This window comes from Cannabis sativa, chromosome 3 (genome assembly GCF_029168945.1).
Source record: "Cannabis sativa cultivar Pink pepper isolate KNU-18-1 chromosome 3, ASM2916894v1, whole genome shotgun sequence".
Taxonomy (NCBI): domain Eukaryota; kingdom Viridiplantae; phylum Streptophyta; class Magnoliopsida; order Rosales; family Cannabaceae; genus Cannabis; species Cannabis sativa.
Window position 1 is genome coordinate 60100181 of NC_083603.1, and position 18073 is coordinate 60118253.

General features: G+C 33.3%; 1 protein-coding gene and 1 non-coding gene across 2 annotated transcripts; one reads left to right on the plus strand and one right to left on the minus strand.

Moving 5' to 3' along the window:
- Positions 1-860: 860 nt before the first annotated feature.
- Positions 861-1516, minus strand: LOC133036200 (uncharacterized). Its single transcript, XM_061112712.1, has 3 exons — positions 1420-1516; positions 1236-1308; positions 861-1014 (listed from the first exon to the last, which is right to left on the minus strand). Exons 1-3 carry the CDS (start codon positions 1514-1516, stop codon positions 861-863), a joined length of 324 nt encoding a protein of 107 aa, XP_060968695.1.
- Positions 1517-13493: 11977 nt separating this feature from the next.
- LOC115711857 (small nucleolar RNA R71) lies at positions 13494-13600 on the plus strand. Its single transcript, XR_004010725.2, has one exon. It is a non-coding gene; the product is annotated as a small nucleolar RNA R71 (small nucleolar RNA).
- The last annotated feature ends 4473 nt before the right edge of the window (positions 13601-18073 follow it).

Genomic DNA, 18073 nt, shown 5'->3' on the forward strand with positions numbered 1-18073 from the left:
AATCCCGAAAATTTATTTTGGGCCCTAAACCCGGTTTGGCCTAATATACCTAGTTGTGACTATACCGCGCTGGCTTGTCAGAAAACACCTATAGAAAGATAGCAATAAACACACTATATAATAATATAGTCTACAAGCACGATATATATTAAAAATTACAATTTTACCCTTCTTGGGTCAAAATTATGAAAATGCCCCTGGTACACCGATAGGGTCTTAAAATGCAATTTATTAGCATAGTTTCACTTATTAAATTATATAATAATATAATTCGACATTATTACATAATTAAATTAGTTAGGGTTGCTAATTTGATTTCATAAACCTTAGGGCATTACAATTATCCCCTCTTTATAGAAATTTTGTCTCGAAATTTACATGAACAACTCTGAATATTTCTACTGCATATCCGTCTCGAGTTCCCTGGTTGCTTCTTCTACTGTATTGTTCCTCCATAACGCTTTGATTAGTGCAATTGTCTTGTTTCACAAGACTTTTTCTCTTCTATCTAATACTTGCACTTCTTGCTCTTCGTATGAAAGATCTGGCTGAAGTTCCAATGCTTCATAACTCAGAATATGAGATGGATCTGAGAGATACTTCCAAAGCATTGAAACATGAAACATATTATGTCCAGGTGCTAGCGCTGGAGGCATAGCCAACCTGTACGCTACTTGCACTATTCTCTCAAGGATTTCAAAGGGTCCAATGAACCTTAGGCTAGGCTTTCCTTTCTTTCAAAAGCGTTTAATACCTTTCATAAGAGACATTTGAAGAAACACCATATCTTCGATTTGAAAATCAATATCCCATTGCTTTGGATCTACATTGCTATTCTGTCTGCTCTCAGTTGCGAGCATTCACACTCTGCTTTTATCAACTGCCTCACTTGTCCTCTGGACAGCTTCAGGACACAAAAACTTTCTCGCACATAATTCATCCCAGTCAATAGGTGATTTGCATTTTCTTCCATAAAGTAGTTCATAAGGAACCATCCTGATTGTTGCCTGATAGCTGTTATTGTACGAGAACTCAATCAAGGGAAGATACTTTACCCATGATCCTTCAAAGTCTAATATACATGCTTGTAGCATGTCTTCTAGGATATGAATGGTCCTTTCGAACTATCCATCTATCTAAGTATAGAATGCTGTGTTCAATTTTAGTTGAGTACCCATGGCTCGATCCAAGCTCTCCCATAATCTCGATGTGAACTTTGAATTCCTATAACATACAGTTCTGCATACTTATCAATAGAGAAATTTGTCTTAACAGGTAAAAAGTGCACTGACTTTGTAAACATGACAACTATGACCCACACAGAGTCGTATTGTCCAGTGGTTCTAGGAAATCCAACCCTAAAGTCCATGGCGATGTCTTCCCATTTTCATTCTTGAAGGTTTAGTGGCTGTAGCAAACCTGCAGGCCTTTGGCGTTCATCTTTCACTCTCTGACAAGTTAAACACTTAGCAACATATTCTGTGACATCATTCTTCATTCCAGGCCGCCAGAACATGGCCTTAAGATCTTAATACATCTTTGTTGTCCCCTGGATGAACAGAATAAGGAGTTGTGTGAGACTCATTCAAAATTTCTATTTTAATATAATCGTTCATAGGAACACATACACAGTTCATAAAAAGTAACATCCCAGCATTAGCCATTATAAAATCACTAGTCTTCCTAGTAGAAAACCTATCTCGAGATTTCACTAAGTCCAAATCTTACAATTCAGCTTCCTTAATTCTTTTCAGAAGAGTAGATTGTAGGGTAATTTCATTTGCTAGCTGCCTAGAGATCTGTATCATTGTATTCATCTGGTCCTGACCTTTCCTACTTAGGGTATCAGCTACAACATTGGCCTTCCCAGGGTGATAAAGAATTTCACAGTCATAATCGTTTACCATCTCAAGCTAATGCCTTTGTCTCATGTTCAAGTCTTTCTGGGTAATAAGTTTCTTAGACTTTTGGGATCAGTGTATATCTCACATTTCTCGCCACATAGTAATGCCACCAAATCTTAAGCACAAATACTACTACTGGGAGCTCTAGATCGTGAGTAGGGTACCCCTGCTTGTACTCTTTTACGTACCAAAAAGCATAAGCTATTACCTTTCTAGTTTGCATAAGAACACAGCCTAGACCTTCTCTTGAGGCATCACAATAAACAACAAAATTTTCCGTATCAGAAGGATGAGTTAGTAATGGAGCTGTAATCAAGCGTTGCTTTAACTCCTAAAAACCTTTCTCATACCGATCAGTCCAAACAAACTTCAGAGTCTTCCAAGTTAGTTCCGTTAGGGGTGTTGCAATTTTTAAGAAACCCTTAACGAATCGGCGATAATAAGCAGCTAAACCCAAAAAGTTTCTAACCTCAGTAGACAATTTTGGTGTTGGCCAATCCTTAATAGCTTTGATTTTGGCCAGATCAACCATGATCCTATCTTTATCCACTATGTGCCCTAAGAAAGAGACACGCGACAACCAGAACTCGCACTTCTTGAATATAGCATAAAGCTTGTGATCGCGTAATCGCTGAAGTACTACTCTGAGATGTAGTTCATGTGCTTCCTCTAATTTAGAATAAACCAGGATATCATTAATAAGCACTATCACAAACTTGTCCAGATAATCCTTGAATACACGGTTCATAAGTTCCATAAATGTAGCCAGGGCATTAGGGAGTCTGAAAGATAAAACCAGAAACTAATAATGTCCATACCGTGTACAAAATGTAGTCTTCTTGATATCCTCTACCCAAATTCTCAATTGATGATAACTTGAGCAAATATCGATCTTTGAAAAGACCATCTTACCCTTGAACTGATCAAACATGCAATCAATTTTGGGTGGAGTATATTTATTCTTAATAGTGAGCTTATTCAGTTCTTGATAATCGATGCACATCCAAAGTGACCCATACTTCTTTTTCACAAAAAGCAATGGAGCACCCCAAGGGGAATAACTCAATCTGGTAAATCCCAGGTTGAGTAATTAGTGGAGTTGAATCTACAACTCTTTCAATTCTACTGGAGCCATTCGATACAGTGCCTTTGATAGTGGTTCTGCTCCCTGAACTAACTCGATAACAAACTTAATTTCTCGAGAAGCTGGTAATCCAGGTAAGTCCTCTAGAAATACATTTAGAAATTCGCACACTAGTCTCATATTTTTAGGTCCAGGTGACATAGGTTGGCTAGTATCCACTGTAGTAACTGGGAATCCTGTTGGGTTTTATGCCCTAAATAAAACTCATTTCAATATAATCAGATTTGCTTATTAATATAGATCAGAAATAACATTTAATGTTGCATGGTTCACATGATTGATTTCATGATTATATGTACATAATGTATAAATTCATCTGAAACCCTTTTCACATACTTGATCCTGTTTATTGTGCCGTCAACACATTGGAAAGTAAACATGACTATGTGAATAAAGTTTCCTAGATTTATCAGACACAGGGTTTTACTGATATGATAATCTACAACAAGAGTTTACTTGTATTTGGAGAAATACTATGTTCTTTCCAGAACATTGGTTAAAGTAAAGCTCAGGTTGGATGCATGGAGTATGCATCGGAAGGGACCGATATTGAACTTTGACTTAGATTTAATTAAACTTACCGTAAAATCTATTCAAATCAATATCGCCTAGTTGATCCTAGATCAAATGATCTTAATCCTGATATGATTAGGCTCAATCTCGAGAGGCTATTCGTGTTCTTTGATTTGTTAGTTAAGCCTACTTTTAGGTCAGGGTGATACGTACATTTTGGGAACACAGTAGTGCAATTGAGTGGGAGCGCTAGCATAAACATGGAATCTATAGCTTCTATCTGGCAAATAGTAAGCAAAGGATGATCTCCTTCGAGCTTGACCAAACGAACATAAATGGTAGAGTACTCATTTCACATAAGCTGAAATATCATTTATACGGGGTCAAGTGTTTTAAGGAATAAATACATTGTAGGGTGTAACGGTAATTTAATCCCTTTACAGTGTAGATCATTCATATAGAGGATCATTGATCACATTAGGATTATAACAATGGATAACTAATGATGTGTCTATATGGTGGAACATATAGAGCATTCTATATACCGAGAGTGCAATTCTAAGTTCTATGCGTGGATTCAACGAAGAATTAATAAGTTAGTGAATTTTAGTGATAAATTCTTGATCTACTTATTGGAAGCTCGGTTATATAGACCCATGGTCCCCCCACTAGTTGAGATAATATTGCTTGTAAGACTCATGTAATTGGTTTTGATTAATCAATTATAATTCTCAAATTAGACTCTGTCTATTTGTGAATTTTTCACTAAGTAAGGGCGAAATTGTAAAGAAAGAGTTTATAGGGGCATATTTGTTAATTATGATACTTTGTGTGGTTCAATTAATAAATATGATAAATGACAATATTATTTAATAATTATTTATAGTTATTAAATAGTTAGAATTGGCATTTAAATGGTTGAATTAGAAAATTGGGGTTTTTGAGAAAATCAGATGCAGAAAAGATAAAACTGCAAAATTGCAAAAAGTGAGGCCCAAATCCACTTGTATAGGGCCAGCCACTTTTATAGGCAATTTAAACTGATTTTTTTCATTATTTTAATGCCAAATAATTCAAACATAACCCTAGTGGAATGCTATAAATAGATAGTGAAGACTTCAGAAAAATTACACTTAAATTTTCTATTTTTTCTTCAGAGAAAAACCTGAGCCTTCTCTCTCCCTATCTTTGGCTGAACCCACTCTCTCTCTCTTCCTCATTGAGATTTCGAAATTCTTAGTGTAAGAGTAGTGCCCACACACAGCAAGTGATACCTCAATCATAGTGAGGAAGATCGTGAAGAAAGACTTTCAGCAAGAAGGAGTTTTCAACATAAAAAATTCAGAGAAAGAGATCCAGGTTCAAATATTGATAATGCTCTGCTACAGAAAGGAATCAAGGGCTAGATATCTGAACGGAAGGAGTCATATTATTCCGCTGCACCCAATGTAAGGTTTCCTAAACTTTATATGTGTTTATTTCATCGTTTTAGAAAGTTCATATTTAAGGTGTTAATAAACATACTTGTGAGTAGATCTAAGATCCTGGTAAAATAATTTCCAACAACTGGCGTCAGAGCCATGGTAATTGATTTACTTGCAAGAAATTTGGACTTTAAAACGATTGTTTGTATGTTCTTTGGATGGTATCATGTTGTATTGAGTGTTATTTGATGATTGATTGATGTTTGTGAAATTTTCGTGAAAAATAATTGCAATTTCATCTCTGGAATTATTTTTATTGGATAGTATGGAAAAAATTAAGCAAGTTAGCCTTTTACAGAACTTAATTTTGATTTTATTTGAATTAGTTATGATTTTTTGAAGTTTTGAAAAAATCGGGGCTGTGCTGATATTTTCCTGCGATCGCAGATCTGTCCGTACAGTTTCGAATTTTTTTGTTTTTCTTCAATTTTTCATGCTTTTTCTTGGAATTAACTTCCAATTTTTTGTATAGTTTTGTATTTATACTATTACTATTCCTAATTCAATTCTAATTATCATTTTGAATTAATTTAATATTTTTTAAATTTAATTCAAGATATTAGTGTAATTTGAATTTGAATAGAATTAGTATTTATCTTCTTGTTTAAATATCTATCTTATTTTTAAATTTGATTATATTTTTTTTTAAATTTAAGGTCAGATTTTATAAGATATTTATAAAATCTTTTTAAGATATTTTAAAATATCTTATCTTTTTAAGATATTTTTAATTATATCTTATCTTTTAAGATTTTTTTAAATCTTTTTAGATATTTTGACCTTATTTAAATTTAATATAAGATATTTATAATCATGTAATTTTAAATAGATGTAAGATATTTTGCTAATTTTTTAAATTTTGTTATTTTATTTATTTAAATTACATTTAAAATTTGAAAAAGATATTTAATTATCTTTTCTAATTTTTTATTTAATTTTCATTTATAAAATAACATTTAAAATTTAAAAGTAGTTAGCAAATTTTTGAAATGTCATTTAGGTTGGTTGAAACCTAATTTTTCAAAATTGTAGGTTTAATTTTAAATTTAATTTTTTTTTAATTTTCGAATTTTTTCAAATCCTTTTAAAATTTTCGAAATTTTTTTTTATTATTTAATTAATTATTTTCGAAATTAAAAATTTAATTTAAAATTAAATAAATCCTACATCCAACTATCCAGCTAACCTTGTTGCAGGAGTATGTGTTTTAGCTTATGTGTAAGTTTTCAAAACCTATTATTACTTGATTGCAAATAGCCATGGTTACTTTTTGCCAGATCTAATGATCTGATGGCTCCCTTGGTCAAGATAATAATTTGTAACAGGTATATTTACAATCTTCTTTCATCTGTGTATGACCTAGCAACATGATAGGACCCATCCAAAGTGTGCCTGTGTGAGCCTATGTGTTTAATTTGATTATAGATACATATAGGTTGTTGTTGCTAAAATAAATTATCATAGTTCTTGATAGAATTTTTTTAGGCCCATTTAGTTTTTGGGCTTATTCAATTAATAACAGTTGTTCTTATTAAGGTTAAATTCCTCTCTTTTGGGCCTTGTGTGAGAGTTGGGAGCCATAGAAGTGGGTACGACATACTGAACCCAGCACCCCCTCACACAAACCACCCCAATTGTGAAGGCCCATTTGCCTGATTTGAACAACTGTACTAGGTTAATTACACTAGTTTAACCTAATAAAATTGATTAGCAACATAATTAATTTCATTTATTTTGATATTAATTTAAGAAAATTATAGTTTAAAGAATTCTTTATTCTAAGCTAAACTATATGTATTTTCTTGTATTTAATTAAATATAGAATTATAACCATCTAGATTCTTTGAGGAACTTAATTTAAATTTTTCATTAAATATTCCTATTTAAGTTGATATTTAGTTATCTTCAACTAACCAACTTAAATCTGAATATCTTTTGAATTTCAAATTTCAAAATTAAGTTGAGGAATTTTAGGCATTGGTTATTAAGATTCTTTAGATATTTTTTAAGTTAATATCTTTTCGAATATTAACTTAAAATGGAATATTTTTAAATTAAGTGGTTACAACTTAATTTTTGATATTTAATTAAATTTAAATTTGAAAAATATTTAAGTTCTAGATTTTTCCTAATACAACTTAAATTAGATATTTTTTTTTTCAAATTTTGTGGAAAAGATACTTAGTCAAATAAGATATTTTCTAGATAGTTATTTCTAGACTACTTATTATTTCTAATATTAAAATAGGAAAATATTATAAATTGTGAAATTAATTATTTATATAATTAATTTTGGTACAATTTATTTTAAGTATATTTTTTCCTAGTATTAAACTAGAAATTAATAATTAAGCCTTCTCTACACTTAATTATTTATTTCTTGAATTTAACACATTTAATTAATTTGAAAATTAAATATCTAAGTTGATTTTTATCATCATACTTGAATATTTCTTTTTCATGACATTTAATTAAATAGAAAATATTTTTAGTTGAAATTTAATTTTTCAACTAAATTTAAATAATTTTCAAAATATATTTTTTCTTTATTTTATAAATCAATTTTCGAAATTGCATTTCTTAAATGCTAGAATTTCGAATTTTATCTTGAAAAATAGATTAAGTTGTAAATTAATTATTTATTTTAATTAATTCTTAGATCAACTTAAATCAATGATTTTTTCATTTATTGATTAATTTAAAATAAATTGAATTAAAGTATATTATTAGAAATTGAATTAATTAGTCAAAGGAAAATCTAGATAGATGATATTTTTGCTTGAAGTATTTTTCTAGTGTATTTAATTAAATAGAAAATTAATATTTAAGTTGATTTTCATCATCATACTTAAATATTTGAAATTTTTCTTATATATTTAATTAAATAGGAAAATTATATATTTTGTTGTAAATTAATTTTATTAATTAATTTTGGGCCAACATTAAATTAGAATAATTTTTCCAGGATTAATTTTTTATTTTAACATGCATTTTCGAAAATTGTATTCTTAAATACTTTAATTTTTCGAAATGCAATATATATTTATAGAAAATTAAATTTGAGTTGTAAATTAATTTAAATTAATTTTGTAACAACTTAAATTGAATATTTTTCTAAATATTTATTGGAAATAATTCATGTTATTTTCATATCCATCTAAGTAAAATTTATAAATATTAAATTAAAATTTATATTTAGAATTTTTCATTCTAAATTGGAAATTTTAAATAAATATATATTTAAAATAAATAAATTAAATAAAGAGAATCAAAGAAAATACAACTCACTTTAAATAATGAGCTTGATTATTATTAAGATATTCGATCTCCATTGTTAGTCTTACAAAAGTTAAATGTTTTCAATATAACCTCGAGACGCTAGACTTCGTCCCCCTATGGATGGTTATTCGTTGAACGCATTTAACACCGTAAGATTTCATTTGATAAGTGTTTTGTAAGTTTTCGTCTCTATTAGACTCTCCCCTACGTACGGTGACTACTTAGAGATAAACTTATGAAACATGAAACAATGGTGGAAGCTCATAAAATGAGAATAACCTTGACTCTCGCCTACCGGGACAACGTTGGATTCTTATTTTGATCGAATAAAAGGTTGCTAGAATGGTTTCTATTTTAGATGAGCTAACAACTCTATTCAATAAATGATGCTTTGACTCTCGCCTACCGAGACACTGTATCAGTTTGTTGAAAACCTTGGAAATTATTTAGGATTGTATGTTTTAGTATTTTCACTAGTCATTCCTACTTGCTATATGTTTATAATTTCTGAATTGTATATGAATTTATATTGAACCATGTTACTTTCTGTTATTAAGTTGTAGTTTAATTTCGAATCTTCATTGTTGGTCTAACATGTTTGTTTTTTCTAATGAGATAAATCCCTAGTGGATTTTCACCATTAGACATACATAATAGTGTTAGATCTCGAAAGATAAATATTGTATATGCGACATCTAGCTGTTCATCAATTGATGACACCTTAGACTAGTATTTCTACAATATGAAACAAGAAGATTACATAAATAAGATTACTTTGTCTTTCACTAATCGAAGCATCGTTGGATTCTTATTTATAAACGAAATTATCCTAATTCCTCTTAGCTTATTCATTTTGAATTAGCTTCAAAACATATCATTGGATGAATGGTCTATAAATCATTTCATGTCATTCTATATTAAGAAATTAAATGACGCATATGATTATAATCCCGAAATTCTATTCCCAATTGATATAAATCCTCAATCTTAGAAATCTCCTACTTGTGTGGGAAAATCTGACTTAGAGTTTGTATTAGTAGTGGTGTTCCAAGATAGAATTACTCATAATATTTGGTATAAATTTAAGTCTTTGACTTTAATTTTAGATTCCAAATAGAAATTTTCTTATATTTCTAATTCCAGAATACAATACAGTTACACTTTCTCAAGTGTTTAATATCCATCTTCTATTAATGGATTCAAATTGTATGGAATATGAGTTAGGTATTCTGTGACCAGCATCCACTTGCAGTATTCTAAGAACTCTTTGATGTAACTAAACCTATGTCATCATAGACACTACCACATTTTTTTTAATCTATGGCATTTGTATCTTGTTCATAGTGGATTTGACAAGATCAATCTCTGCAAAGAGTTAATATGCCTATATCCACTGAAAGTAGTTCATCTCATTCGCAGATGGATGTACATTCAGGGGTGGATATGAGTTTTTCGTTGTATTCTTAAAACGATAACTCTAGATTATACCTTATGCAAAGAAATTTGAAATGTTTAAAAATTTCATTAATTTCTAGCAATGGTTAATACCATTAAGGTAAGTGGTTAAAGATCTTGCGAACTGATAGGGGTGGAGAAATAGTTAGTAGATATGCAGTTCAAAGATCATTAAATTGATTTTTGAATTATATCCAAACTTACCTCCCCAGAAATTTCGAGTTGCATATTGATGATTAGTTACTAGTCGTTGCCTAATTCCTTCTATGGTAATACAATTTCAGAATGATGTAATGGTTGTATACTTAATGTAAATCATTACTAGATTCATGGATGACCTAATCAAAATCTTAAGAAAAGCTAGAACTGTTAACCATGGTTTGTTAGCTATTCTAAGTGATTAGGGGTGGACCATCCCATTGTCAATAGATAAGAAAGTGTTTGTTCAAACAAATACTACTTTTCTAAGAAAATGACTAAGTCTGAAAAACAAGTAGCAAATAAAGGAGATATTTAATTCTTGATTCCAAAAGTGTTCTATCATCTTATATAACATATGATGATCCCACTATCTCTGTTGTCTTGTCACAACCGAAGAGGTTAATACCATTTAGTTTTCTTCGACATAATTCACGGTACCTTGTCGTAGTGGGAGAGTTTCTAGGAACTCACCTTCTTATGACTTGGGAGATACTAGTGATTAAAATCCATTGTGAGTTTAAACAAGTAATGGATTGTCAAGATAAGAAACTAAGAAGAAAGCCAATAGAACTGTGGTTTAATCCATTCACATGGAGTAACCTAAAGTTTTCTATTACAAGGACATAAAAGGAAATTTTCGTTTATAAGTCTATTCTATGGACTTAACAAAACTTTCTGTTCCTAGTATTATAGGTTTTAGTTTATGGTGGCAACTTCTCAATAACTTCAACTTTCGCTCTATCCACTTCAATGCCCTTTTTAGAAACTTTATGACCTAAAACAATTCCATTTTGAACTATGAAATGACATTTTTCCCAATTGAGAACTAAGTTCGTGTCCTCAAATCTTGCTAAAACTTTCTCCAAGTTAAAGAAGTGTGAAAACATCCCCGAATACCAAGAAGTCATCCATGAAGATCTCAAGAATGTTTTTTGCCATGTCTGAAAAAATTTCCATTATACACCTTTGGAAAGTTGCGGGAGCATTGCATAATCCTGATGGCATCGTCCGAAAGGCAAAGGTGCCATATGTACAAGTTAATATTGTTTGTCTTGGTCTTCCAGAGCTATGGCAATTTTATTATAGCCAGAATACCCATCAATGAAACAATAGAATTCTTTTCCCAGTAAATGATCGAGCATTTGATCAATGATTGGCAGCGGGAAATGGTCTTTCCGCGCGTCCTTGTTCAACTTTTGATAGTCCATACAAACACGCCAACCTGTGACTGTTCTCATGGGAATCAACTCATTGTTTTCATTAGCTACCACCGTGACTCCTTCCTTTATTGGAACACATTGAATTGGGCTTACCCAAGAACTGTCTGAAATGGGGTAGACAATGCCAAAGTCCATCCACTTGATTACCTCCTTTCTAACCACTTCCTTGATGATGGGGCTTAGTCGTCGTTGTGCTCTACAGAATTGTTGCAACAATCTTCAAACATAATCTTATGCATGCAAATCGAAGGACTTATACCCTTGATGTTTGTCAAGGTCCAACCAATGGCTCTTTTATATTTCTTCAAAACATCAATCAACAAGAGTTCTCTTTGGGTACCCAACATAGCAGAAATAATTATCGACAAGGTCTCTCCATCTCCCAAATAAACATACTTTAAGTGACTAGGCAAGGTCTTCAACTCCAACTCGGGTTGTTCTTGAATAGACGACTTAGGAGGTTTGAAATTGTTCTCTGATAGCTCCAAAGATTCAAATGGCCTCCTAAACTTAGTGAAAGGCTGCTTTGACTCTACCCAAGTAACTTTGGATTCTTCATATTAACTTAAACCTTCAAGATCTTCAAGAGAACTTATCATCTTTTCATCTTTCAACACTTGTTTATGAAATTTTTCAGCCACAATTGAATCCATTACACTTAAGCAAGAGCATTCCTCAATCTCATCCGAAAACCTCATGGGATTGAACACATTACAAGTCACTTGTTGATCATTCACCCTCATAGTAAGCTCCCCTTTTTGCACATCAATCAAGGTCCCGAGGAATGGCCTTCCCAAAATAATAGGAACTTCTTCATCCGCCTAATAATTACGAATGATGAAATCTTCCAAAAAAATGAACTTATCAACTTGTACTAAAACAACTTCAATTTTTCCTTCCAGATGAGCTATGGAACGATCGGCTAATTACAAAGTGACGGTGGTTGGCCTTACTTCTCAAATCCCCAACTTCTTAAAAATAGACAAGGGCATTAAATTAATACTAGCTCCCAAGGCACATAAAGCTCCGCCCACATCTCTTTTGCCAATGGTACATGGGATTGTAAAACTTCCCAAATCTTTCAACTTAGGAGGAATTTTTCTCTTCAGCATACCACTACACCCTTCCGTCAAAGCCACCATTTCAAACTCACCTAGCCTTCTTTTCTTTATCAAAATGTCCTTAAAAAATTTACATAGTTGGGAATTTGCTCCAAAACTTTCACTATGTTGATGTGGAGTTGCTTTAGAACATCAAGAATCTTCAAAATTGACCATCTTCTTGCTGCATTTTGAATCGTTGAGGAAATGGTGGAGGTGGCTTGCTATGTTACTTCTCTGCTGCATTTTTATGAGAAATCGATGTCGCATTTTGTTCAAGTTGCTCTTTTTCCATATTAGAACGTTCAACATTTTTTTCTTTTTCCACTCGACTTTGGATTGAAGTGGGTTCATTTTGATCCTTAGCCTCTTCCTCATTTGACTCCAGATTTTTACAACTTCTCAAGGTTACCGCCTTGCAATGCTCCTTGCCATCTCTTCTCGGATTTTCAGTATCACTAGGCAAAGTACCTTGTGGCCTATTTCGAAGCTCACTAGCTAGTTGCCGAACTTGATTCTCTAGAGTTCTCATAGAGGTTGCTTGACTTTGCATCGCAGTGTCATTTTTTGCCATATAATTCTCAGTTCTTGTCATGAAATTTTTTTGTCTTGACCATGAAATGGCACATCATACTCTCAAGATAATTTGTTTGGACACCTTGTTGGGGTCTTTCTTGAAAGGCTTGTTAAGAAAAACTAGGTGGAAAGTTAGGTCTAAGAGGCATAAATGAATTGCTTGGACCAACCCCTTGACTTCTGCATGCCAAGTTTGGGTGTTGCTTGTATGTTTGGTTGTATCCATTCTGACTTCCCATGTAAAACACAGATGCAAGATTGAATGTGCAATTTTCAAATATATGAGTCTCACTACAAAAAACACAAGAAACCTCCTCAAGGTGAACCATAAGTGAGGAAACACTTTGTTGAGCCATGCTCATAGTCTTAGTCGACATAGAAGCTACTTTGGCCGATAACACAGTAATGGCATCAACTTCAATAACATCAGCAACTTTCTTACCCAAAGGTACTCTAGTAGTGGGCCACTGATAATTTTGTTGGCAATTCTGTCAATAATATTATAGGCCTCATTATAGGACTTAGCAAGTAAAGCACCATTTGTTGAAGCATCAACCACCATTCGAGTATGAGCATTGAGACCATTGTAAAATGTTTCCATTTGGATGCAATGAGGAATGCCATGGTGAGGACATTTTTGCAATAATTCCTTGAACCTATCCCATGCCTCATACAAAGACTCATCTTCAGATTGTTGTAAGGAAGTTATTTCCTTCTAGAGCTTGGCATTCTTAGTGGGAGGAACATACTTCATCAAAAACGGCCCTACCAATTCTTCCCAAGTTGTAACTAACGCAAAAGGCAAGGAGTTCAACCAAGCTTGGGCTTTATCTCTCAAAGAATACGGGAACAACTTTGACCTCAAGGCATCTTTCGTAACTTCGGGCAATTTGAAAGAATCACTCACTTCTATGAATAGATGATGATAAAGGTGATGATCTTTAGTGGGTGAGCCACTAAACTGTCCCACAGTTTGAAGCAATTGGAACATAACTGGCTTCAATTCAAACTGTGGAGCCTAAATTTCTGGCCTCACAATGCCCGAATTAAGCTCATTGAAAAGAGGTGTTGCATACTGTTAGATGACTTGATCTCTATCATCTGCCATGATCACTGCATTTTGACCATTATTAGGGGCCATTTCTCTTTGAGCTCACTGTCCATCTCCTTGGTTATCCATCATTTCTATTTCCCCTTGTGCTCTTTGTTGTACTCTTCTTCTTTCTCTCAATGTGCGCTCAATTTCAAGATCAATAGGAAATAGATCAGTATTAATAAATTCTTGGTACTCATTCATATAAAATATTCACCTCTCAATGCACAAGAGTCAAAAAAAATAAGCACAAAATAATAAACCAATTTCCAAGCTAATTGACTATCACAATAAAATATATTTACAGTCCCAAGCAACGGCGCCAAATACATATTGTGAAAATTAGATATACGCAAGTGAACGTAGTCACAAACAAGTAATACAATGATAAATAACAAGTATCGTCTCCACAAGGACTGTAAAAAATAAAATTTCTATTGTAAAAGTTAATTACCAAGCAAAATGCTCAAAAACCGAATTGGAATGATTAATGCTTTAACTAAATAAACTAGAAAGAAAGTAAATTAACTCAAAAGTGGCTGCACAATGAAAATAAAAATGAAATGTAAATTATTGAAATGTGAAAGGCCTGAACTATTGAATCCCCCTATGTTTAGCAAAAATTGTGCGGTTTGATGCAGCAAAACGTTAGCAAAACCTTAACAAAAATCCCAGATTAACAAGAACTCCATTAAAGTGCATAAAACTCTTCCAAATTTTATGCTATAAATCTTTGAATCTAATCAAACATATTCCTATGCCAATCAAGCTCAAGAATGTCATTTCCAAGCAAAGTTCTCAAATGTTACACAAGGACATAACATATTTCTATGTTATCTCTAATCTAATCTAACAAGATTAAGAACTTGCATCATCCAAGTTAAGTCCTTTACATTTAACCTTTCAAGAATTAAATATAACTCAACATCAAGCTATTGGTGGCCAATCAATAACAAGAAATTAACATAAAGCACACTCGAATGAACATGAGAATTTTTACTAAATATTTGCATAAGGAAATTACTAAACTAAAACATAGGGTTCTTCAACAATTCAAACAATAAAAAGTTTACATCATAGCTAACTTATAAACCACCATTACTGTAACGACCGGTTTAGTAATTTTAGATTAGTAAAGGACATTAGCATTAATTTCTGTTATTTTATGATTATTTATGAAAATAATTACTTGTGGACCCTAATATTTAGAAATGAATATTAGAGTTATAATTTATCAATTCCAGAGATTTTATTAAAGTCTAGGGGCATTATTTGATTTATCTGTGAAATATGTTATTTTTGTAATTTTTGCTCGGCGACAACAGAAAATGCGATGGATGGCTAGTTTGATCACATGGATAAGTTTAGAACCTTATTTCTTAGTGGGAAATATTTTAGAGAAAATAAAATACCGAGTTTAAGCGGGGTTATGGAATTTGACCATTTTACCCCTAGCTTTTGAGATACCTTAATTTTATGAGTAAGGGAAATTTGGTCATTTGGTTAAATGATGTTTTGGTGGCTGCCTATTAGAGTGACACCTAGCAAGCTTTTACTTCAGCCAAGGTTAATGTAGTAACCTTTATTTCCACTTAGGGAAATTAAATGTAAAATCAAAGAAAAGCAAAAAAATAGAAAATCCTCTATTTCTTTCTCTCTCTCTCTTTCGGCTAAGACAAAACCAAGGAAAGGATCAGTTATTCCTTCCTAATTCTCTGAAATTAAGCTAGAGTTTCAAGGAGGAGCAATTAAAGGTAACCCTAGAACCATAGTTTTATGTTTTGAAGCTTTAAAGTTTTGTTTGAACTTGTAATTTTGAAAATTAGTGGTTGTTATTGTTTGGGATGCTTAGGGTTCAAATTCTGGACTTAGTTTGAGTTGATTAAGGGTTCTAGCAGCTGGTTTTGATGTTTGGTTTTAGTTTTGTGCAAGTTTAAGCTTTGAGTACAAAGCTTTGATCATTAATGGCAAGTTAAGTTTCTTTGGTTTGTTCTGTGAAATACTAGTTGGAAAATGTTGGTTATATGTTGTTTAGGTACACTGGAGAGTTTTGGAAAGTTTGGCTTAATTTTGAGGTCATGGGAGCATTTTTTGGGTTCCCAGCACAAAACCGGAATTCCGGTTCTGGGGGACCTGTAGCAACCGGTTGACCGGTTGGTGTCCTGGAACCGGACTTTTAGTTGGGAACTGGTCTGTCTGTTGGTGCAGTTTTTGGAACCCTATTTTTAGGTCGGCCAGCACACTTGAATTCGAAAAGAAGGTGAGAACTGTATATAATGTGTGATATAGATATCTGAGTGTATGTATATGTTATGTGTATATCCATGCTTAAAATGTTAGTTATACTACCAACACTTATACAGTTATGGTATACAATCCATTTGTATAGTGAATGTTATCTGAGAGTACCGTGATACCAGCATAAGTACGGAGAGGTACTGGGAGTGCGTGGTATATCACTCAGTGGTACTCAGGGTATGAAGCAAACCCTACCAACACTCGTATATCGAGGTACGTAGTGTATGTGGTATAGTGGCTATCCCTAGTATGGAACGTTCGTAGTCATCTGTTAAACCTTGTAAATAGGTGTATGGGCGCCTAAATACAAGTCAAAAATTATATGATATGTTATAAGCTTTTCTTACTGAGTCTGTCGACTCATAGTTCTACTTTCATGTGTAGGTAAAGGAAAGCTGAAAGCTGAACAGGAGTGAACCTGACCTCAGATGAAGTTGTACATGTCATAGCGGCGCGACCTGAGTGTTGGGTCTCGGGACATCCGGGGTTATATATTTTGTAGTCGCTGTGCGACCTGGTTTATATGTATTTTGGAATAATAAATTTAAAAGTTTGAAAACGGGATCCCAGCACTAGTAAATATTTTGATCTAATATAAAGTTTAATATTTATTATAAAAATTTAATTTGACACGTTTTTCAAGAAAATTCTTTAATTAGCAAAGATTGCACTGTAATTGAAAAAGCACTGTAGCGTGCCTTAGCAATAGGGCGTTACAATTTTTGGATCAGAGCCGCCAGGTTTGTCTACTGAAGCTTACCAAGACATGTACAATCTTCATTAGAGAAAGCTCGTTTTACAGTTCAGTAAGCCTGTACTTGATTCGTATTTTAAGTGATTATTAAAGCATGTTAGGAAGCATACTAGATTATAATTATTTATGTTAAGTGTGTTGCCTTTAAGTCCTTAAGAGCGGTATTAAGTTTTGATTGCTGTCTAACCTGCCTGGCTTATGGGTTCCCAGGCTAAGTCCTATAAAATGGATGCCCTGCGAAATACAGGAAGTCAAGGTAATATGGTTGAGACCGGAGGCAGTCAGGAAAATCCCCAGAATCCTCGTGGTCGCGGCCGTGGCCGTGGCAGAGCTCAGGGTAGTCGCCCTGTAAATCCACCATAAGCTCCTCCAGATTGGGAGCAGAGATTTGCGGAAATGAAAGACCGAATCCGTCAGCAGGATGAAGAGATTCAGAGGTTGAGGTAGCAGGGTCCTCCTGCCGTGCCTCCTCAGCAAGTTGTTCAGGCCGTTGCAGTTCCAGCGGTGGCAGCAGAATAACCTATTGTTGGCAACCGTATTGAGCCGTTGTACGAAAGGTTTTGTAAGCAGGCACCTCCAGTGTTTCTGGGAGGTTCTGATGTGATGAAGGCTGAGCAGTGGCTCACACTGATTGAGCGTATTCTCAACTTTATGAGAGTTGTTGATAATGATCGGGTAACCTGCGCCATTTTTTAGTTCCAGGAGGACGCTCTCGTGTGGTGGGAGTTGATAACCCTCACTCGGGACGTCACAATGATGACCTGGGAAGAATTCAAGGAGTTGTATAACTCTAAATATTACAATGAAGCTGTCCGCAGTGCTAAGTAGAAAGAGTTCACTGAGTTGGTGCAAACCGAGGGGATGTCGGTTAATGTATATACTACTAAGTTTGACCGTCTGGCCAAGCTCGCCGTGGGGATCGTGCCAACTGACTTTAGTAAGAAAGACAAGTATTTGGCCGATTTAAGTGCGAAGATTAGGCATGATCTAGTGATCACTACCACTAAAGCAAATTCGTATGCTGAAATGGTTGAAAAGGCTTTAAGAGCCGA